The sequence below is a fragment of the Armigeres subalbatus genome, chromosome 1 (genome assembly GCF_024139115.2).
Source record: "Armigeres subalbatus isolate Guangzhou_Male chromosome 1, GZ_Asu_2, whole genome shotgun sequence".
In the NCBI taxonomy this organism is placed as follows: domain Eukaryota; kingdom Metazoa; phylum Arthropoda; class Insecta; order Diptera; family Culicidae; genus Armigeres; species Armigeres subalbatus.
Window position 1 is genome coordinate 111,776,179 of NC_085139.1, and position 24,102 is coordinate 111,800,280.

The window sequence follows — 24,102 nt, forward strand, 5'->3', positions numbered from 1 at the left end:
ACAACGAGAATGGCAAGGATAGAAACAAGAACGGATTTAGGAAAACACCAGAAGGATGGGAAAGTGAAACAAATACAGAGGAGAGCAAATCTTTCTGCCACCAGCTTTAGTGCATACATCGAAGCATCGACATCGTTTTTTGTTATTTGTTATTGTTATTTGTTTGTTTATTATCCAACTGACAATTGACAACTGACATTGTCTCAAAGACAATAATGTTTTGTGTCCAGATTTGGTCGCGATAAAGCCTTACACGCTCGTCCAGCTGAACTCAAATTTGGGTCAGCATAACTCAAAATAATAACTTCTATTGAAACGTCAAACTCTGAGTAACAGAGAGTTATGATTTTGAGTAGCTTTGACTCATATTTGCAGAAATAGTGCCCGAACTCAAAAATGAGTTCACCGTGAAAATTTCCAGAAGTCCAACGGTCGCTGGTAGATCTTCATGTAAGTTTTGATTAACTAAATTCTAAAGTATTAGATTATTTATCCATTTCTCGTTCCAGAATTATACGACGAGGACATCGAAGTGCATGCTCGAAACTATACGTTTGGAAATACCCCAGTAACAACTAAGCTTTGAAGATGTTACAATAGCGAACATCAGTTTGCAAGACTTCGTCATTGCCCTCATGATTTTCATCTGCTGTGTGTTTACCAGTTGTGGCCTCTACAGTGGCCACTATTGGTCAGATTAAACAGATATAGATTATATAGATCTTATACCAGGTAAGAAGTTTCAGAAAGTTATTGGTTTGTCCATGTCCGCGGTAAGAACCATAGCAGAGAATGTCTCCTATCACATTTTTTTTACTTCCAGACGAGCTCTCAGACGTACCATCACAAGAGACCGCCGGTGATATTTGAGGACCGCTATTTATTATTATGAAACAATAGTTTAAAAATGTATTATGATAAAAGAGGATATAAACTAGAGAAAAAGTTTGTTCCTGGAGTACAAACAAATTGGGTACATACTTGGGTACATAAGTTTGCAATGTAATTCCTATTATAGCTATTACAAATCAGCAACAGATGTTCCAACCCAGGATCCGACCTTTCTCTGTAGTTTATAACCTCTCTAATTAAGCTGTAATAAATGTTAAATTGTTTTATGAATCTAATTCGAAAAGCTTTTCTCTATACTGCGCCTGATTGTTTTTATTAGATTTGACAAACTCAAAATTCTAAATATTTGATTTTATGATTTTGAGTAAACGTCACTCAAAATTCATATCTCCCGTCGATACTCAAAATTGAGTTAAGGGGCTTTAACTCAATTTTGTCTTGAGCCAGTTTTTACGATTTTGAGTTAATCTGACCCAAATTTGAGTTCAGCTGAACGAGCGTGTATGGGCCAAATACAATTGGTACGTTTGCGTGCGTTTTGACAGTTTTCCCATGGGAAAACTGTCAAAACGCACGCAAACGTACCAATTGTGTTTGGCCTATTATTGTGCAATAAGAATGAATTAGACATTACATCATTGACAGATATCATTTACAAGATTTTGAAATTTCTAAGATTTTGATTGGATGAACTAAATTCGAGTAAAATACTGAACTTGTCTTGATATTGAGTAAACATCAAATTTTGGAAAAGTTGCCTTAGTTTCAAATGGCATATAATGCTTACTATTGCATTGATTATCGTAGATTTTCTAACAATTCCTGGTTTTGCATCGGATTTGATCAGCAAATAATCAATTCTTTAAGATTTTCAAGTTTTTCCTGCGTTTTGTGAGTAATTGTTATCTAAATCGACCATATGATCTTTAGCTTCCTAAATCCTAACTAAAGCCAAACCTAAAAGATGCAGCGCATTTTAATAATCACTATAGGCTTCTTGAGATTGGAGAAAGGTTCGGTAAAACGCTTAGATTTCAAGGAGATTTCGAGGAGAGATACAACTAAAAGTTGTATAACAAAGAACTTGGTATTCTTTCGGATGGATTTTAGAAACTCCGCATACTTATCTAAGCTCCTACTATCGCTGTAACCAGTGAAAATGTCTCAGTAGGCGTAAAAATGAAGTTAGGTCGCAACTCCTGCAGCTTCTCAGACAGTTTATTTGAAATTATTTGTTAAATTTGTTCGTATAAGTTGATTTGTTGCTATTTTTTTAATTAAATTGAAAATCAAAGACAAATAAGTTGTACTGGAATGTAGAATTGATTGTTTTTATTCATCCTATAAGTTATTCTAACAGTTTGTTGTGGCCAGATCGCCGTTCGGAACCTCGTAGGAATTGTCAGACCACTGAATTGAAATCCGAAGAAAACAAATTAACTAACTAATTTAGCCAATATTTAACTTATAATGTATTCTATGTTCGAATTAAATCAATAAATCCTTTAAAAATCAAGGTCGTGTTTCACATTCCACTTACGGCGAACGCAATGTCGTAGTCAAGCAATTTAACTTGGAATTAATCTTAGTGGCTTAAGTGTTGATATAAATGTCTTGTACTCTGTGAGTTTTTGAAAGTTGTCTTCTATACAGTTGCTGAGTAAATTAAAAACATTAAGTTAAACATCAGTTTTGTTTGGAATTCATCCGGTTGGTAGCGCGGTGTGTAAGATATTGCCATTTGGGATAAAATTTTTTGTGATTTGAAAAGTTGTCGGTTTCTTCAAAGTTGTTGAGAAAATCATAAAAATTAAATCAAGCTTGGTTTGGAATTCATCATCCTAGAGGCGTTAGTATACTCAAAATTGCCAGTTGAAAAAACAAAAATCTCGGAGCCTGTGAGTTTGAAAATTTGTCTTCTACGAAGTTGTTAAAAAATTAAAATCTTTTAGTCGGTGTTCAGTTTGATTTGGATTTCGGTCACTGGACGGTGAATGAGATTGATATCAATGAATATATCATAATTTGTGTGATTTGGAAAGTTGTTGTCTTCTACAGAATATTGAGTGAAACAAAATTGTTGAGATTTGGGTAGATCTCGTCATTATTTCTACATGTGATTCAGAAAATGTATATCAATAAGTTAATGATTGGTTAAGTTTGCTTTTTAGTGATAATTCGTTAAGTAATTTTAACATCGACAGTTTTTATCTCTATATATAACAATGAGTTTGCTTTTCCTTTGAGGTTATATTGTACGAACGGATGGACCAGTTAGTATGATTTATGTAAGGTTCTATTTGCTTTAGGTAGGACTGTGTTTATATGTATATAGAAAAAGATATGAATTTTCACGGAGATAGTTGGAAATCACGAAATACAAAAAAGGTAGTGAGAAGGCAAAGAAATTCAAAATCATTTTTACATAAATCGATCTAGAGTGCAAAGCTGCAATACTTGTCATTCGGAAAGCAAAAGTACCTACTGCTCCCCAGCAACGCAGGGTCTGATCTAATAGTATTCTTATAATAATGTAAATGTCATTACTTGCTGTGTTATGACTGTTAAAATATAGTGCATGAGAAATCTGGAAAGTTTTCCTAATTATATGAAACTCAAAGACTAGTTCAACAAAGAGAAATTGGTTTGGAACAGTAAGGATAATTTAATTGATTTCCCATCCAACACTGATAGTGAAGCAAAAAAAGATTAGAATCGTTTTTTGACAACATATACTGCCCATGATTGCATATTTGTCCCATATGAATAGGAAATCCAGCAAAGATGGGACTGATATGCGATCATAGGCAGTATAACTTAAGCTGCATTTCATAGCTATACTGCCGCCAACCGCAAGTCAGTCACATCTGTATATGGCATCAATATACAGATGGAACTGGCTTGCGGTTAGTGGCAATACGAAATGTCACAAAACCAAATTCCACACATTTACTTAGCATAAAACAAAAACTTAGTGACTAAATAGTGAGATTTTCTACACAAAAACCAACTCTGTCTAATTTCCATACCGTTGCAACTAGCGACGACTGCCACAGGTGAGATACGAGCCATGAATCATCGACCTTTGAATCTAGATCAAGTTTATTGACATTGACTCAGTAGTGAGAGAGTTGAGCGTTTTTACAGCTCGTCCAAACTGGGGTACCACACGCGCGGCGGCGGCGCTGCGTTTGTTTTCGATCCGCTTTACGCAAAATGTTTCACAAGTTTGCCTAGCGTTTTGTTCGTTTATGGAAGAGCATACAGTGTGAAATGCTGTTGTGGGAATTTACTCCCAATATGGGAAAACATCTATGTTCAAAATGGAATATCTTCCGTTCTAAAAAAATCGAAACATGCTTTGTATTATGTATTGCAAGCATGATGCTGACAATACTGACAACCAAGCTAGAGAGTTCATTTTGTCACGACCAGAAATAGGTTTGTCAAGTACAATAATGTCATAATTCATATATTTATCAAATTCTCTCAAAATTTGAACTTCCTATAATATTATTATATTATTTCAATCTAATATTCGTTAAAACATGTAATTCCTCAAAACATACAATTCGACAAAATAGTAAAGGAAAAATTATCGGTTAGTTAATTTCTTTTGGTAAACAAGCAATAAATGTAATCATCTATCATTCTCATTAAAAATAACTATCTGTTAACAGAGATACTAGCTCCCTTCCTAAAGTGGTCACGCGATAGCGATATTCAAAGCCGAACTTGACCTCCATATACTCTTTCATTCTCCTATGTTGCATCAATTGACGATGCATAACACTAATAACGCAAACTGCATACAAACTTTGGTAAGTTTAGCTCATGTTTCACTCGTAATCGAATAACTATGCTTTGAACCACGTAAACGTAGTTTGCCTAATGTTTACATACCTGCTGCCTGCCTGCCTACAAAGCCGTAGTCGGTTGGTTGGTGTGGATCGTTCCACGTTGAAACCAGATGCTGACGGTTATTGCGGCCGGCCGTGGCCCGGCCCTAGGAGGATGCCGACGATAATGAAGACTCCATCAGTCGCCTGTAACAAACTTAGTGCATAGTTAAATGAAAAAGAAAGAGAAAAAAAGCGCTCGCCCGGTTGCGCTTTTACGTAATGTCTGTTGATTACTGAATCTAGGCACAAATTGATGGCAACAGTACATGCTGTGGCTATATGCTGCCATGCATGGTGATCATGGGTTAAATGAAGGTACATACATACGTACTGTTTTTATTTGCGTTTGATGACAGATGATCATTGTCTGGTGGTTGATTACAATGAAAAAATGGACTTTCTATCTTTCAATTTCTGTTCGATTTTGTTAATCATGCTATGATATTTGAGTATTTTTCGTTTTGAACCGAAAACGAAAATGTGTATAGATCACGTACCTACAACAATTCACTCTGAGCAAAAGTTTTCGAGAATCTGGTGATATTTCTATAGTGTGTCCTCTACGTCACATAATAACATGAAGTATTTTAAGGGCTCTGGGTATAATTTTTTTAAGAAGTCCTATCGCTATCCCACCATAGTCCGTTAAGCTGTTCTCCTTGTCCTTGGAATGGTTAACAATCATCAAATTTTGTTCTCTGCACCAATTTAACTTTTGACTAGAATGCTCATGCGGCGTAAATCAGACAGAAGTGTTTTGGACGTGAATATCAAATTACAGTCAATTTCTATGCATTGCAAAAAAAGTGTGCGCAGCTCGTTGCAAAACTCGTTCTGTTTTCAGCATCCAGTAAGCCTTGTTGGATGAACGTAGATATAAGTGCTGAAAAATCATTGATCAAAAATAGTAGTTTGTGCAACTAGCTGCAAAAAATCAAGTTTTGCAACGAGTTGCACACGCTATTTTTAGCAATGACAAAAAATGGGCTTTATTATGATAAATCTATACCAAAAAAATTGTGCAGTCGAATTCAATCCACATGATCATTCTTGCCAATAAATTATGTTCTGACATCTTATGAAGCGATAGGTGAACTTGCCTTTGGAAAATTTTGATGTCGTATCCATCAAACTAGGGGGAATGACGGCTTTGGCAGGTTTTGTTCTATTATTGGCAGGGGGTTTTTATGACGGATTTTGCTCAAATTTGGCCTAAACATTCTTTGCATATCAAAGAATATTGTGGCCAAATTTCATAAAATTCGGTCGACAAAAACCCCCTGCCAATAATAGAACAAAACCTGCCAAAGCCGTCTGTTCCCCTATTTCATTTATTACAAGACGTAGGGAATACTATTTGAAAACTCACCAAAGAAAATTCAGCAAAATGTAAAAAGTGATCTAAATACTGTTCCAATGTTGGTTTTTCATTATAGCACCCACATGATCAGAAATTGCTAAACATATTTTTTATCAGTTATCTAACATGCAGTTTTTTTATTCTAACCCCTAAAATTTAAAAGTTTGGCAATATAGCACTGTTAACAACATTCTTAAAGCATTATTAAATATTCTTCCTATATATGGTCGGGTTTCTGCCAAATCGCAACAAGGGCCAATGAATAATTACCCATTTTCTTGCACCATTACCAATAACCAATAACCATAATAATCTTCTCGCGATTTTCTGCATAACATTCTGTATTGATGATGATGATGGTCCCGCCACATACCCCTACAAAGGTTTGAGCTAGACGATTTATCTTTAAGATAATTAATTGAATGATATAATAACAATTTAATCAGATTTGCAAAAAACAAAAACGATCTGATTACCATCACAGATATGAATTACATAACTTTTCATTACTATCCAGCAAAAAATGTAAATTAAAAAAAACTGTTGTTTTCATCTACAGATTCTCATAAGCATCGGTAGTGATACTTCGAGCTTATACTAAAATGCAAAACTTGTGATACCTCTCGCACAGATTTCAAAAGTTCCACCAAGAATCGCGTTTCATGTTTATACAAGACCACGTTTATCACTCGTAAGCATCAATAAAATTAATAATCTAAGTCGTCAACAAAACTAAAACTTGTGTTACCGCTCCGTCGATATCAAAAGTTTCGGTATCAACCACGGGAACAAAACTCTACCAGATAGCCCATTACTAATCCGAAGAATCATTCAAACAGTTGAAAATGCGCAAGTCTGTACATAAATTTTAAAAATCATCCATATCTGCTTTGCGCGCGCGAGACTCAAACTTTTGTAGACTACACAAAAAAAGATCAGATTACAATTACGTCAATATATATAAAATCCATCATCATCATCAGGCGAACAAAACAGTTTATCAGGGCCTCAATAAATAAAAATACAATTGTCCAAACAAACAATCCGTAGGTCAAACTTCGTCAAGATACAAAATTTATTGAATTATAAAAAGTCAACTAAGTAGCTGCTTAAAAGGCAGCTTTTACGTGTGAAACACAAAGTCTCTTAAACTGTGATAATGTCGTTGCACGTTTGATATGTGTAGGCATCGAATTGAAATAATTGATACCTTTAAAAACAAAGAATTTTGTGAAGCTCCATGCAAAAAGTATGGTGTTCTTATATCTTCCGCGTTTCTAGTGTTATATCTATGAATGTCACTTCCTCTTTCAATTCGATCACACAAATATCGAGGCAGCAATCCGTTAATTACTTTAAAAATGAACACCATTGTCAAATACACAATTCTTTGCTTCACTGAGAGCCACTGCAAAGCAACCAACAAAAACTTGAGGAAGTGAATCTGTTACATCTCAAAATCAAACGCATAATCTTATTCTGCAAACGCTGCAATCTCGATATTTGTGTCTGATTTGCTAAAACAAAATGGAAGGACAAAAGTCCAAGTGAGGAGAGATGATTGATTTGTACAACTGTATTTTGCTAGCAATATTTAATTCAGTCGACAGAGGATTCCATACTTCTTGGCTATTTTCTTGATGACATTGTCAATATGTTTATCAAATTTCAATTTATCATCAATAATCACGCCAAGATATTTAATTTCCCGTACGCGATCAAGTGTCTCTTCATCAATTTTCACCGAGACATTATCAATTGAACGATTTCGCGAAATAATCATGTAATTTGTTTTACTAATGTTCAATTTCAACTGTTTGTACTTCAACCATCTACTTAAAGAATGCAAATCTTCATTCAAGCGTTCAATCGCATCTTTTAAGTCTTTAGCTGCAATGAATAACACAGTATCATCTGCGAATAAGTTTATATCACAAAAACGTAAAACCCGTCGCATGTCATTTATATACATAATAAACAAAAGGGGCCCCAATACACTTCCCTGTGGCACTCCGAGGGTGTTCTCCACGGGATTAGATACAGAATCATTAAAAGCAGTCCGTTGAGTTCTGTCAGACAAATAGCTTTTAAACCAATTGTATGCAGAACCCGAAATTCCAAAGCGCTCCAAAGTTTTCAACAACAAGGGCCTAGAAATTGTCTCAAAAGCGCGTTTAAGATCCAAGAACACAGCAACAATCGTATCTTTATGCTCTATGCTTTCTTTCCATTTAGCTAATACCAAGTTCAAAGCGGTTTCGCAGGAGTGACCCTCCCGGTATCCCGATTGTTCCGGTATTAACAAGTTATTAATATTTAAATACATAAGTAGCTGGCCTTTAACAAAAAGATATAAAATTTTCTCTACTGTGTGCAACATGTTGATGGGACGAAACCCTTCAGCTTGAATCATTCCAGCAACTTTTGAATTGAATAACTAAGGATTCCTTCCAAACTTGCGGCACGTGCCCAGTTTGCAATGATTCATTTATCAGGTCCAGCAGGTTGTGTCCGATGACATGAAAGCAATCTTGTATAATTTTAGCATTAACATTATCAATACCAGCCGTTTTTCCTAGATTAAAACAAATCGTTTCAAGTTCTTGAAATGTAATGGGGTGAAAACCTTCGAATCTCAAGTTACTGTTAACTGGCTGTTTTATTTCGTCAGGTTCATCCACTAACTCGATAGATCGGTTAATGGTTGAAACACTGTCGACAAAATAATCATTAAATTTAGACGCAATTACTTCTTCTGACTCTTCTAATGTGCCATTAAAAGTTATGGATCGCGGTTTACAAGAACTAGGTTTTAACAATGATTTTAATATTTTCCATAACTCTTTGCTGTTGTTTTGATGCTGATAAATTTTCCTCTGTATATATTCGCATCGAGTATGCTTTAAACATTGGGGATCGTCCACAAATTACGTAACGCTTAGAGGGGGGAGGGGGGTTGAGCGAAGTGTGACGGTCCATACAAAAATTTCAGATGTTTCATACAAAAAGTGTGACATAGGGGGGAGGGGGGGTTGAAAATGCCCAATTTTTGCGTTACGTAATTAATGGATCTTCCCTTGCGAATATTTATTCCGCGCAACCTGGTACCTATTCCAATGATTTTCATTATTACTTTTACGACATTTTTTGTACAACTTATCTCTTTTACGTTTAAGACGTAAAAGATCTAGATTGTACCAGCTGTTTGAATTATTCAAAGTTACTAATTTCTGTTCAACTAACTGATTGGTACAGGATTTTAAGACGCTCGTGATAACAGCTGCTCTTTGATCTAAATTACCAGTATTTTCTCGAAAATCCACGTTTGTTTCGATAAGGCTCGTAATTGCTTGTTTCGAATATTTTCTCCAGCACTTAAGTTTTACCAAATCGTTATTATTACTACTGTCATCTGTAATGCTAATGACTAGTGTTTCATGATCGGTTACTTTTAAATCACAATTCGTAACACTAGTGACAGAATCAAAGTTAGAGTAAACATGATCAATCAAAGTTCTACTGTGCCGAGAAATACGCGTATACTCATTTACTTTTTGTTTTAAATTAACCGAGTCACCTTACCGCTTCAACTGATTCGAATTTGCATCGTCACACCAATTGATATTAAAATCGCCAGCAATAACATTTAATTTACTAGGATCCATAAACGACTCTAACCAGTTTTCAAAAATTTCCAAAAAATGCTGGTCATTAGCACTGGGAGAGTGATATAAAATACCGTAATTACCCAACTTCATGCCACGTACAACTGCAATGCCTAAGAATTAATTGCCATCGCAAACTTCGTTCAATTGAAGCTTGAACTGAACTGATTCTTTGACATAAATAGCAACTCCGCCGGTGTGTCTCGAATGTGATAGACAAGCAGCAACACTATATCCCGGAATACTATATTGATCAAATGCTTCTAAGTTAACAATATGAGTTTCAGATAGAAATACTAAAAGTGGACGTTTATCTTCTACAATCTTACGTAGTGCAACGTAGTTTGTAGACAAACCAGCAATATTCAAATACAAAATATCTAAATTATTCACATTTCTACTGGAACTTGGTTGCTATTCATTGAAACGTAAGCTGCTCTTTTACGATCAAATAACCTTTTATAAACTTTACACTCAGTACTAAATGCTCCGTGGTTTACGTCCAGATTCATTTTACGTTCTTTATTCATTTTCAAACAATTGATACATTTCAAAGCAGTTGACGTGCAATCAGATGTTTTGTGACCTTCACTGCACTTAGAACACGCAATACTATTCTTGCATTCCGTACTCATGTGCCCAAATTCTCCACATTGGAAGCATCTTAGAACACTAATTTCGGGAACTACAAGGCACCGATCAAACCTTATATTCACTTTCTTCGCGGTCAGCAAGCAACTATGAGTATCCTTATCGACTTCAATCACAACATTGTATTTGTTGTACTTGAAACGTGGATTTTCGTACGTCCTGATAACCTTTACTTCATTTATAGCGATGTCTTCATTTTGATTTTTTAAAATCGGAGGATAATTTATCGCACATGCCCATCACTTTAAGCCTTGGCACCGATGTGGGAACAACAGCATTGTAGCTTTCACCCAGATCGCTTTGAATGCCATCTTTCACAACATTTACATTGTATCCTGTTGCACACTCAGCAATAATAGAGCCGTCTTTCCCGTTCCTAAAGTTACTGATTTTGTGTGTTTTTGGATCTAATTTATCGTTCAAAAATTTCCGAGTAGCATCACTACTCTGGTTGGACTCTTTAGGTTTAATCACAATAACCGGGCGAGCCTTACGTTTACTTTTCGCTTCCTGCGTTACAGCAATTTTTTTCGTACTTTTAACTTTATTCCCAGTTTTACTTTTCACAACATCCGCGAAACTAACGTTTTCTGTCAACAAATTTTCCGACGCATCGCTAACGTCATCAAGAACCTTACGCTTTTTAGGTCTGGGATTCTGACCAGGCTCCGAAGCCGTGCTAGATGTACCATGCATTATATTCATTGCAGCTAAGCTCTTATTCGAGTTAAATTGAAAAAATGAACTTTTCATATTTTCCAACTCTTGACCAACAGATTTTTGGAAGCCACTAATAGCCTCACCCAAAACGCAATTCAATTTACTTGCCAATTGTTCCATACCGAGCTTCAACGCGCTGTCTATCTGGGCAGTAATGTGATCTCGGATGCCACCAATCGATTCGGAGAGAGAAGAAATTTTCTTCATCTCTTCCTCAATGCGGGTAACGTCCGACACCTTTACATTCTGTCCGTCGCAAAACCGACTCGACAGACAGTCCGAACACTTGAATAGCACATTTACGTTCTCCGTTATCAGCCTCGCTGCTGCCTTATTCTCGATAGGAGAACAGCGGGCGTGAAAGTGCTTATCGCACTGACAACAACGCAGCGGGAAATCGTTGATAGCGATCCCCACTTTACACTTTTCACATTCCATATCGTCGCCACACCGCAGTGGATGCAAACATGCAACGATACACTACACAGCACACAGAGACAAGCAAAAATAAAGGGTGCAAAACGACAACGACAGCTTGCCGCACGAAACTATAGGTTGTACTATGGCTTCGCGGGATGCTGTGTTGAGTAATAAATTACGAAATTATATGAAAATGAGTCACAGAGATATTATATCTCCTACTTATCCTGATTAAAAAACACTATAGGCACACGTTAAATAGATTTTTCCCGTGGCACAAGCACAATTTCACACGAAATAATTAACTTTTTAATACCGCACAGAGGCAAACAAACTATCATGTCCACCATCACCACTGTATTAAATTCTTCAAGATCTGAGTGAGTATCATAGTTCTTCATCGTAAGTTGTGCCGTCCAACTGTAATTCTCTGTTTTGGGATGTTTCTGCATACATTTTTGCATATAAACTTCCAACGAGTTAAGCACTGCCCAAACGTTGACCGATTTGGCTGAAATTTTGTCCAGAGCAAATAAGAACCGAATAAGAGGGCGGCCCATCAAAAAAATTGAAAAAAGTTTTTCCCATACTAATTTGAGCCACCCTAATGTACATGTTTACTCTACTCCGATTTCTTGCAAGTCGCTGTGGGAAGTTACTGAGAAACAACTGATTCGTCATCAAAATGCAGATCGATCGGGTGCTCTTAGCAACTGGGCTGTGACTTCATTGGCTGAAGAACTTCGGCGCAAGAATGGTCCTTTTCAAGCACAGTCAAGTGCATGGAGATTATGGGTAAACTTCATACATGTTGGACCATACCATGAACGTGAATGAGCATGAGCATGAGCATGATTGACCGCCCACGGTTGCTACTCCGTTATTGCTAGGTCAGCTGTAATTACACAGGGAATCAACAGATGATATTTGAGACTAACATCATCCTCAATGTGTAAAAACTGGTTACCCAATATAAAGCAATACCAGCACCGGCCGTGTTCGAATGCAGGTCAATTAAGGAATGGGTAGGAAAATGTTGACGTGATACTCGCTTTGATGGAAGCCGACGAGTCATCTGCACTTCCACGAGAAATCACTGGGATGTTGGATATATGGGGTAGGGCATGTAGCGAGGTTCGTCTTGGTAAACGGCATGCTGTGTACAACGTGTGGTTTGGTTATCGCGGATTAACTAGTTCAATTACTGACCGCACAAAGTAGAACAAAAATTCCGTGATCCCGAGACCGTTCTGTTTTGAATAAACATATCCGATCACGCACCTAATTATTTGCAAAACTTACCACACAAAGCAGAACAAAAATCCGTGGTCTCGAGACCGTTCTACTTTCAAAGGAACACTTTCTATCGCACACTAATCAATTTAAAAACTCTTTTACTTTGATGGTCCCGCGACCAAGAGAGAACTAACACAATGCAGATTCTGTGGATTCTACATACTGAAGATCGCGCTTCTACAACCGAACCGACGCGTACTAATGAAGCACGCGCTAACAACTTTTATTTATTACGTAGATTGTTCCGCACTAAAGAGAAAATGTTGCACAATGTAAGCTTGGTAACTTTTACATATCGAGAAACGCGTACCATCGAACGAACCGACGCGCACTCAAATACGATCTTTTAAGCACTATTCCAATTGTAACCAGAATTTAGGGATGGAAATGGTAGATTCCGCAATGCAGTCAAAGACAGTACTCTGGACCACACCATGAACGTGAATAAAGATTAATTAACGTGGCTAATACGATTAACCAAGGATTTGTCGCAGAACTGGAAGCACTCGAAAAAGATACTGCAATCAGCTACTATTTTGGGCTTAGCGACTCAAAAGTCGTATAGCGAGTATGAGGACACGTTCGGATGTTAATTCGACTCTAGTCGAGATATTGCTGGCAGGGTTTTGGATACGCCGGATGTAGACCATACATAAATGATTTAGGTCGGGTTTGATTATGGGATTGCAAATATTGTTATAAACTGCTTGTTGTTTATTTCTGAGTGAATTTACTGTTGATTTTAGTCAACAGTCTACCAAACTCCATTTGGTAGATAACCACAGTGACGAAACAATTGCGGTGTTCAACACTGAACTTCCGGAACACTTAGTGCGCTGCGCTTCCGTTAATAAGCCGTTGTCCTCATAGTCTTGGATCCATCCATCATTTCATTTATTACGAGACGCAGAGAATACACTATTTGAACACTCACCCAAGCTAATTCAGCAATATGTAGTCATCTAACTACTGTTCTATTGTTGGCCAAGGACCTTTCTGCCAGAACCGGCGGCTAAAACAAGGCGACTTTTAACTAGTTTCACTTAAAATTTGATCAATATTTACGGACGTGCTAAAAATCTGTAAACAACAAATCAATGTGTCTCATTTTGTTCTTGTGGTACTGATCCTTGAAAAAGGCATAGTTTATGAAAGCATTTGTTTCATAAGATATAACCAAATTAAAACCAATGCAGCGTGCGTGCGTCTATCATGATTTTTTTTCACAATCGAATGAATGTTTTCTCGTGAGCTGTGTAGCACACTTGTTTACTTGCCACTTGTTTACGATAACGTGTTGTCATGTTCAGTGTTTTTATAGATGTATAAGGAAGCAGTAACCATAAACGATCGCCTATAAACTGCAGTGAAAGTGACATTGGTGTGTGCGAAGCAAACAGTCGTGATCTTGATCAGCTGACTTGCAGATACTGGCTGCTGGTTACGTCAGCAGAATATGCATTTACGGTTACTTCGTCAAAACTAACCACAAGGAAGTAGGAAATTCAAAACCAGTTGCTCCTTGAAAGATAAATCTTGAACCCGCTAGATTATACCTGGTTGAAAACCATGCTTCAGATCTCAATTGAATAAATACCAAAGGTAAAGAGACCTAGTGGTTAGTTCCGAAACAGCAGACTCATTCTAAGCCAAAACAAATGGACTTTGTTGCCTCAGAATTCTTGTTCGCACTGCAGGCTCAACCTTCTGTTCCAGGGGTAATTACTCGCCAATTATTGCCATCTCATAATAGCACCCCAAAGATATATATGAGAATGTCAGAATCAAAATAAGTTCACCCGGTCAACCAATGTAGTTCATGGACAGGTCTTTGGTGGAAGTATGTTAGTAGATAAATATCATCAGTTCATGTTGAACCCTTTCCGAACTCCTGACCGGTAAATGATACCCAAATTAGGTAGTAGTTCGCATCTGTTAATTATGACGAAATCCATAAAGCTCCAGTGTCTTAGCTAATTATGAAAAGGATTAATCTTGTTTTGAGGTCACCCTGTTAGACAAATTACATTTCAATTGTAAACAGGTTAATTGTATATTTTCCATTCAGCAGAATAAAAAGGGCATTAACCGATCAACACATCTATGATGACCCGCGAAATACATCTCTCTTGTTTACATACCACGGTTTCTAATGGATTGTATAACATAAAGGACCGGATAATTTCCCCTAACCGGTTCTGCAAATGCCCTGCTAATCCCCGATAATCTCATCACGTTTCACACGGCATTTGAAGCTTTTCATTTCACTTTCTACAGACCGCCTACCCGTCATACTTAACATTATAGCTCAATCACTGAGGCAACAACAACAACTGCCGCTGGTTGATCGCGGCGTCCACCCCATCCATACGCCGGCCGCTGCCGCCACCAACCCGGCCGTTGCGTTGTTGTCCGCGATAAAGTCAGATGTTTTCATCTCTCTTTTTGTGTTTCTTTCTGTCTGTCCGCAGGTATTGCCGGTCTTTTCACGGTGTTCTCCAGCTTCATCTTCACGTCCACTGTGATCAACTTCCTCGGCAGCGAAGTCTCCGATCTCAAGTGAGTATCTATGTACCATCATCATCAATCGAATGGTGGTGCTGTTTGGATATTTGATGTTGCCGGAAGGATGATGACCTTCCGTCATAATTTGTAAAGCGGTTACTCATTAAATACAGTGCAAATAATGGTATAATTGAAGCATTTGATTTTCCGGGTTCACTGCTGTTAGTTATGTTTATTTATTTTTTGTTTCATCTGCAGAGATGCGCTATTCTTCTTCCTGCTGCTCATCGACCTCTCCAAGGCTGCCATTCTTGCCCAGCTGGCTCTGTGCGGGTCCAGCCAATCGGAGGTAACCATGAACATTGCCCGTGGTATGGAGATCTTGGGCCCAGCTATCTCACTGGACACCCTCGTTGAAACCCTCGTCATTGGAGTTGGAACTCTGTCCGGTGTACAACGGCTGGAGCTGCTCAGTGGATTTGCTGTCCTATCGGCAATCGTAAACTATATTGTCTTCATGACGTTCTACCCGGCGTGCCTATCGCTGATTTTGGACCTCTCGAGAAACGCCGGTAATCTGATCCAAAAGAACAAAAAAGAAAATCTACTGGTCCGGGTGCTGACCGAAGAGGACCAGAAACCCAACCCGGTGGTGCAACGTGTGAAACTGATCATGTCCAGTGGGCTGATGATTGTGCACGTGCTCAGCCGACTTGCAATCTCGGAGAAAGACTCCGACTCCGCCGAACATATCATTTCGTCACACTCGCACGAACATTTGGCCGCCATGAACAAAACCGAACCGAACGAGATCTCCGAGTTTATTATGAGGTAGGTGATTTGTTTTTATTCTGCTGCAACTAGTTAATTTACTTTTGATGGAATCGTTTCTTACGTTGCTTCGGAGGAAAATACGCGCGGTGCAGGTTCAAGTGCACATAACGATGGGCACTTGAACAGGTTGAGCCAATGCATATTGCATATAATTTAGTAAAATTTTATATTTCAATAGCAATATGAAGTTGATAGAAAAAACCCAGATTAATCCACCTAGCGTTGGTAGTGCCTTTCTCGCATTTAGTTAAGACACCAACCTTATACGGGGTTTATATGGTCCGATGTACCATTTTCTTCATAACTTTTAAACGCAGTGACCGATCTTTTTAAAATTCAATAGTGATCAACAAGGCTTTGTCCCCTGTCGAATGAAACTTGTTGCGTGAAAATCGGTTAAGGATTTCTATATGAAAAGTTGTCTAATGTTTTTATAGCTTTTGTGCACACACATACACACACACATACACACACACACACACACATACACACACACATACACACATACATACACACGGACAGACAGACATGTGCTCAGCTCGTCGAGCTGAGTCGATTGGTATATAATACTATGGGTCTCAGAGGCTTCTATAAAAAGTTCGTTTTCGGAGTGAAATGATAGCCTTTCGGTACAACTTAGTTGTACGAGAAAGGCAAAAACACCACTTGAATTAAAGTTTTAAATATTTGTATGAAGGTCAGATAAAACACTTCGAGAGAACACAACCATAATTGGTGATTTTGGCGTAGACAGAAAATGAGTCAAAGGAGCGGTTCCGAATTTCGTTCGATGATGCAATTTTAATTTTACTTCATCTCTGATACTTTTCGTCTGACGTCGTTCAAATACAATGATTCAGAAACTTTGCGTTCTCTCAGCTTATTTTTAACAAGTGAAATAATGAGCGCAATAGATCATGTTGGATTAAAACACAGACAGACAAATAGACAAATAAATTTAGCTGACACTGTCGATTTTTTTGGTGCTAATTTATAGATTAACTTTCAGGAAAAATCCTTAACAACATAACAACTGAAGGAATAAATGTTGCACATCTGCGAATATAATAGTTGACAATTACTAAGACTAGAACCACTATTAGTGTTGTATCGTCTTTTTATCATTTTGTAATTATTAGTCCTGTAAATACTACATTACATTACAACCCACTATATATCAAATCACGTGCAGTCTACTTTAATCGAAACAGGGACGATGAACGGTTAAAAGTTTGTATAACGAAATTTTTTTCTAGTGATTTTTTTTAAATACGAGATTACGGATTAGAATGATCTGTCGCTTAGTAAACCAGTTCATTAGTTACGATCCGTCGCTCTGATAATCCCTTTCCTTAGATCGTATTATTGCCTAAATCAATACAGATAAAATAACATTTATAATTTTTACAAGACAGTGGAGATGCAGAGTCTAACTAACAATCGTGATGCAACCACAGGTCCTTGGGCGTGGCTGCGGCCGTTATTATCTGAAAATGTATGAATTATTAATGATGCTTCATCCATTACTCAACCACTTAAACATTACTGCCCGCTTATCGCACCAGTTGTTCACAGTTGTATCCTGGATAATCATCTCTGAATTATCTTATCTCAATTTACTCTTCACATACTGTTTGCCTATACATTTATTTCTGTAGTTCTGGTTTTAATACTTGAAAGGGCAAGATAATGCCAATAAATTCCCCACCTTGTGCTATCTGTCTACACGCGAACTGTGGGTGGAAATGCTTCATCAAATAAAATGTGGTTGGGTCGTTTTCTATGCGGATTTTTCTAAAAAGTTCTTCATTACGCAGTTTGTCAAAAAGGTCGGGAAACTTGAGAAAACCACGAAAAAAATATTTTCGATGAAGTTTTTTTTACGCGGATTTCGCGGCGTCAGGGTATGTGGTCAAATGCGGAAATAAGGAAGAAACTAATGAAGCGTGAGAAGTGAAGGATGTAAAGTGAGAAAAGTGAAAAAAGAAGAAAGAAATATTAAGTGAGAAGTGAAAAGTGTTAAGTGAGAGTAGTGAAAAATTACATGTAAGATGTGAGAAGTAAAGAAGTAAGAATTGAGAAGCTACAAATAAGAAATGGGAAAAGGGAAGTGAGAAATGAGTAGAAATGAAAAGTAAGGGTCAATAATTAAGAAAAATGTATTGAGTAGTGAAAAATACTGAGTAAAGTGTAAACAGTTAGTTGTCAAAGGTTACCAAAAATGAGAATTGAAAAGTGAGAAATTAGTCCTTTTTTCCGTCTTCCTTATTCTTTATATCTACTTCATTTTCCCTTTTCCTTCTGTCTTTTTATCTTCCTTCATTATTTTTCCTTCTTCCTTGTTCTCTGTTTCTGTCGAACTCTTTCTTCTTATTTCATCCTTCTTCATTCTTCCATTTTCCTTCATCCTTTCCTCTTCCTTTCATCTTCTTCTTTCCTTCTAATCTCTTTCTTCTTTTTTCTGCCTTCTTCTCCCTATCTCCTTTGTACTTCTTCCTTCTCCTTTCTTTCTTCCTTATTCCTCTCTTTTCCCCTTTACCATTCTTCCTTCGTACTTCTTTCTTCTTGATTTTTAATCTTCCTTCTTTTACTTTTATTCTTCCTTCCTCCCTCCTCCATATTCCTTCTTTTTCTTCTTCATTCTTATTTCCATCTTTCTTCTTTTTTGTCCGTCTTTCTATCTTCTGTTATATTATTTCTCTACTTCCTTCCTTCCTTTCTTCTTTTTCCTTTTTATTTCTTCTTTATTCTTTTATTTTCTTCCTTCCCAATTATCATCTCTCACTTCTAATTACAAACTGCAACTTCTGATATCTTACTTCTCAGTACTCACTTCTCATTTGTCATTACTCGTCATTTATTATTTCTCGTTTCACCTTTCTCACTTTTCACCCATTTCTCTCTTTTCACTACTCACTTCTTATTTCTTAGTACTCACTTCCTACTACTCCCTGTCACTTCTTTCTTCTGAGATAATGTTTTTATTTTTAATTTATGATTTGTAAGAGAAATCTTTTTTTTGTGGAAAAAAAGATTAGATTTTTTTAATGAGCGTCGGCCTGAAACGCATTTGCCTGGTCTTAATCAAAGGGACAAGATAATGTCTTCTTTAAGTTTACCCGATATAATACGAAAGAGGAGGTGAAGACTTATTAAAAAAAAACAAGTCTGTCAGCGCGCCTAGAAGAACAGATTATCATTTTTCAAAGGAACGCGTCTGCCAAACATAATAAAGTATTAGTATGAAGGATTCAAAATGTTCAATACTGCTGCTATTATAAACCATTCTTATCGTAGAAAACGACAAACTGTTGAGTTCCGCCAAACGGCATTCCATGAAATGATAAATTCTATCAAAAGTGATTCGGCAAAAAGATACAATCCGTTAAATATTATTCCGCGAATTCGGCAAAATGGTTTTCGTAAAACAAAAATTAAACTATCGTTCTAGGCAGCTCTTGAGATCTTCCAATACTCCTGCAAACGAAGCTCATATAGCATTAGATACTGCGGTACTAAACACCATGGTTTCTCAAAAACAACGTTAAGCCAAACACTTTAAAATAAGATCCTTTCATCGACATACGATCTTTTATGTTGGATGATCTCTATTTCCTTCCCGTGGTGACTATTCCCTCAACGTATATGACTACACGCTAGCCAGTAATTATTGTCCTTAAGATCCAGGCACTAACATATAATTAGGCTGCTTAGAAGCTGACGGTACGCCTTATAAGCAGTCTGATTACCTTTGATAACAGTCTGATTACCTTTGATTACCTTTGAATACGTAAAAAACATGCAGTTTATCCACAGTCTTGAACTCATCAGAAAGCCGGCGTTTCAGCTTCTCGATTGTTCGATAACTTCCGTCCATCAGGCGAGAATCCACGTAAAAAATGATGATTGCAGAATTCGTTCTCAATTGATAATGAACGACGATAAACGAAAGGTATAAACCTCTCTCAATAATAACAAGCCATGAAAACAAGATTATCGCAACCTGAAACAACTATTTATCGACAAAGCTATGATAAAACGCATCGTTCTTGCTGAAATGTGTTTTGGGACAATGATTTTTTTCACACAGCTCTGTAAAATAAGTTTAAATGCATCATCATCAGCACCAGGGAACCCCATAAATTGAACTTCTTGAGAAAAACGTCTCTATTCAGATTTTTTTTCATTTCTCGCGAGATTCTAGCTTAAGAAGTGCTTGGTTTAGGCCATTCAAGTTATAGGAGGCTCAGATACCCATAGTGTTATATCGACTTTTGTGTGTCTACAAAAAATTAACAAAAACAATTAATCAACTTTTCATATATAAATCCTTATCCGATTTTTTCGCATCATGTTGCATTCGGCAGAAAGCAAACCGGCAGGGTCGGCTACGTGCTGCCATGGACCGAGCTGAAGGAAACAACTTTTATATACTGCACTGCCGTCGGACGCATAAATGTCACATGTTACAAACGAGAAAAATGAGAAAACCGCATTTGAAGTTTGAATTTGAATGAATTTTGAATGCATTCATCCTGTTATCGCAAAATTTTGCTTTTTTATTGACTTTAACCCAATAAACTATAGAAGAATATTCATATTCGTTGGGCCGGACTCAAACATTGCCAAAAACAACTATTTTTCCCACGTTTTTCAATCAAAACCCGAATGTGACACTTATGCCGCGAAATGCACTGGCCAGGCGAAAAATGTACGCATATTTGTCACACCGTGCACTGAGAGAGAGTTGTTGTTAATTTGTTTTTACATTTCGCCAGCGACGATTGTATTTCTTTGGTGTGATTTTTCGCTGTCGGTAAAAGTGGAACCGGAAATGGAATATCCAATACAGACAATCCAATGGGGCGGAATCGGAAGAGGACTTCCTCGAGTTCGATTTAAAAAATGACACAGGTGATCGTGTTTTGTTTGCGGAGCCGGCGAACGTTCCATTACCGGTCCCAGAGGTTGACCAACCAGTTCTTAGCAGCAGTGGCGTAGTTTTCTTGCCCGGGACAAGGACATACACAACATCCTCAACGTCCAAAGGAATCACGACTGTCTTATCGAGATGATGGTGACAAAGTTCTACCAGATGAAACAGTTTTTTGGGATTTGCAAAAAGTTCTCAATTATTTATATATTATATTTTAGGTCATACGGCTTCCACGGTTGGATTGGTTCAAGAGCATTAACGTAAAGGCTGCTGGTCTTTAATGAGAGCTTTGCGCCTGTTGGCCTTCACATACGAGCATTCCCATTGTCTGCGTGCATTTGGTCCGAGTCAGTTAAGGGTCGTACAGCCAACGAAATCCTTAGCTGTTTTTTCAAAGTTATTATGAAGTACGCTGACCTGAAGACAATTATCTTTTGGTTGGATAATTGTTGTTCGCAAAATAAGAACTGGAATTTATTCCATCACATTACCCTACTGATAAACAGTAATGAAATTCAGGTCGAGCGCATACTGTTGGAGAACTTTCAATCGGATACGTTAATGGCCGATGACTCTTTCCATGCGGCGTTTGATTCCAAAATGCGCCATGAACATGTCGTCAGTTCAAGTCTGTGATTGGCAATTCAAAGAACAATGTTGACGTACTTAATATGTAAGCAACTGACTTCTTCAATGCTCACCGTTTTGGAGTATACGATAAACCACTGCAAGCCACGCCCGTGTGTGGCTTCCATGCAAAAAGTGGTGTTTGAAAAAGGCCGTTATGAACTTGGATATGCAAACAATACAGTAAAGACCTTAAATACTGCAAGTTGTTTCCAAGAAGCAATTTAAGTTAGTTGTAAAGAATTCATCCTCTTTTGATACAAATGTACGTTGGCAAAATGCTCCTCAAGGAGTTGAAGAAGAAAAGAAAACTTCTCTAATGAAAATGGTTCAACCTGTTGTTACCGAAAAGGAAAAATCGTTTTTCATTGATCTTGTGATGAAGCAAGAAGCTTCTGATTAATCTTTGTACTCGTTTCATACTTTGAATAAATTTTATCGCCATGACATGTCACAACATAAATAGGGTTCCTTTTTATCACTTTTTTACAGGCCTTGAAAATTTAATTATGTCACAGTTTCATATCATCTTTTCCCAAGAGGCCGTTCACGTTATACTTGGAGAGGTTCTAGATAATATAATACCTCTCCTCTTCTTTCATGGACAACCGTCCATATAAATTCTGAAAGGAGGGAATGACCTTGCATGCCATCCTTCTAAACTATCCACGTGGATTGTAGATGACCCTGAAAGCATGGTATATTTTATGGACGGTCCCCAGGACCTATCAAGCAGTGCTATGTGTCTTTTTGTGTGATTGTTATATCTCTTTTTTTTAGTGTGACAAATATGCGTCCATTTATCCCGGTGTGACAAGTATGCGTCCATTTTTTCGAATGTGACAAATTGACTTCAGATTTTTTTCGAGTTTTGTAGCATGAGACATTTATGCGTCCAACGGCAGTGCAGAGGCCATAAGTAATCTGAAACTCGTGATAACTTACTGTGAAATCTTAGAATTCTCGTCAAAACTCAGAACATCCAACTCGTCGAAACGCAGAATTGAAAATTAAAGAATTTTCCATGGAATTTTTCAAAAAATCGTGAGGGTTTAAAATAATTTCTCATGGAAATTCAAAAAAATATCGCATCGAAAATTCAGAACAAATTTTCTTGGAAATTCAAAAGAATTTCTCGTGATATTCAGAAGAAGTTTTCTCGTAGTTCAAATGAAAATTTGAATGAAGTCTTCGTGAAGAAAATCGCCACGTCGATTCACACCGACGCTGGGTAAAAGTGCTTTGGGCGTTACGCCGATTTACGCTGTCGCCGTCGAGCAAACTAACGACAAACGCCGCCAACGATTTTCGGACAAGCGCACACTTCTACTCGGAGAACACACCAGTCAGTGCAGTGACCAGAGGCAAGATTCTCACGTACCAGTGTGGCCATACGGTGCCAGAGATTGGTACTTTCCGCCTCTCCACAGCATTAAAAGTTTCCTAGCAAAAGATCAGTTTTGTGTTCCTGTTGAGATTCAACGTCACGTACCTATGTAGTTGTCGATGAAAAGAAATGCTTTCGTCATTTTTTAATGACACGATATTGTCCCCTAGGAACCGAACGTATAGGAATGTTTTCATGGTCACCATTGCTCTTGCTGCTAATAGCTCCTGCTTTCTAGGTCAATAGGGATTTTCCATATTACGCTACGTCGCTTGATATGTAAACAGGTTGATTCATAGCTACGGATAGGGAAAAACGCTTCGTGTCTATTCAAAATCTAACTTTGCACTGTGTTTTGCATCATGCTTGGGGCACTGTCTGCCATAAACGCTGAACTTGATCCGATCGCACGACAGAACTGGAACCGGCGTTAGTCATCTTCCAGCAGTCTAGCCTCATTTGCTTTGTCTCTTCCATTTATCTCCAGAGAAACAGTATTTGGTTTTTCATCGTCTCATCGATGCTGGGTGATGGACTCAGCAACTGTGTGTTCATGAGCTCGTACGTCGATTTCTCTCCCGGCGAATTATCTAAGACTGTCGTGAGAAGATCGTTGAAGAGATCCTAGAGCTGTAGAGCTATCACTTTCTTCTAGATTTGAATCGGAGTTTCTTCACCTGATGTACTTCCTGATTAGATTTACGGCATACTTTCTTGCGAACATATTTTCCTGAAACTAATCTATTTCTCAAAAACTCGCCAGAGATTGGGCTCACCAGCAAAGACTGTGTCCCGCAGTCCATTTCCTTGAATTTGGCCGTTTCATTACCCGCGGCTGGAGTAGTTATACGGTTTTTGCCTTTATATAGCTCGTCATTGAAACACCACGTTGCACTTGCGGAGCTAACGACTAAATCGGATTTGGGTTATTATTTTCATTCTTCTGT

General features: G+C 37.6%; 1 protein-coding gene across 5 annotated transcripts in view; it reads left to right on the forward strand.

Annotated features, from left to right (window-relative positions):
* LOC134204958 (3-hydroxy-3-methylglutaryl-coenzyme A reductase) overlaps window positions 1-24,102 on the forward strand; it is a 164,954-nt gene that overhangs the window by 118,055 nt on the left and 22,797 nt on the right. For all 5 annotated transcript variants that reach the window (XM_062679779.1, XM_062679776.1, XM_062679777.1 and 2 more), the window contains 2 exons: window positions 15,338-15,425; window positions 15,630-16,202. In XM_062679779.1, coding sequence (XP_062535763.1) covers window positions 15,338-15,425; window positions 15,630-16,202 — 661 coding nt within the window. The remainder of the gene's footprint in view (window positions 1-15,337; window positions 15,426-15,629; window positions 16,203-24,102) is intronic.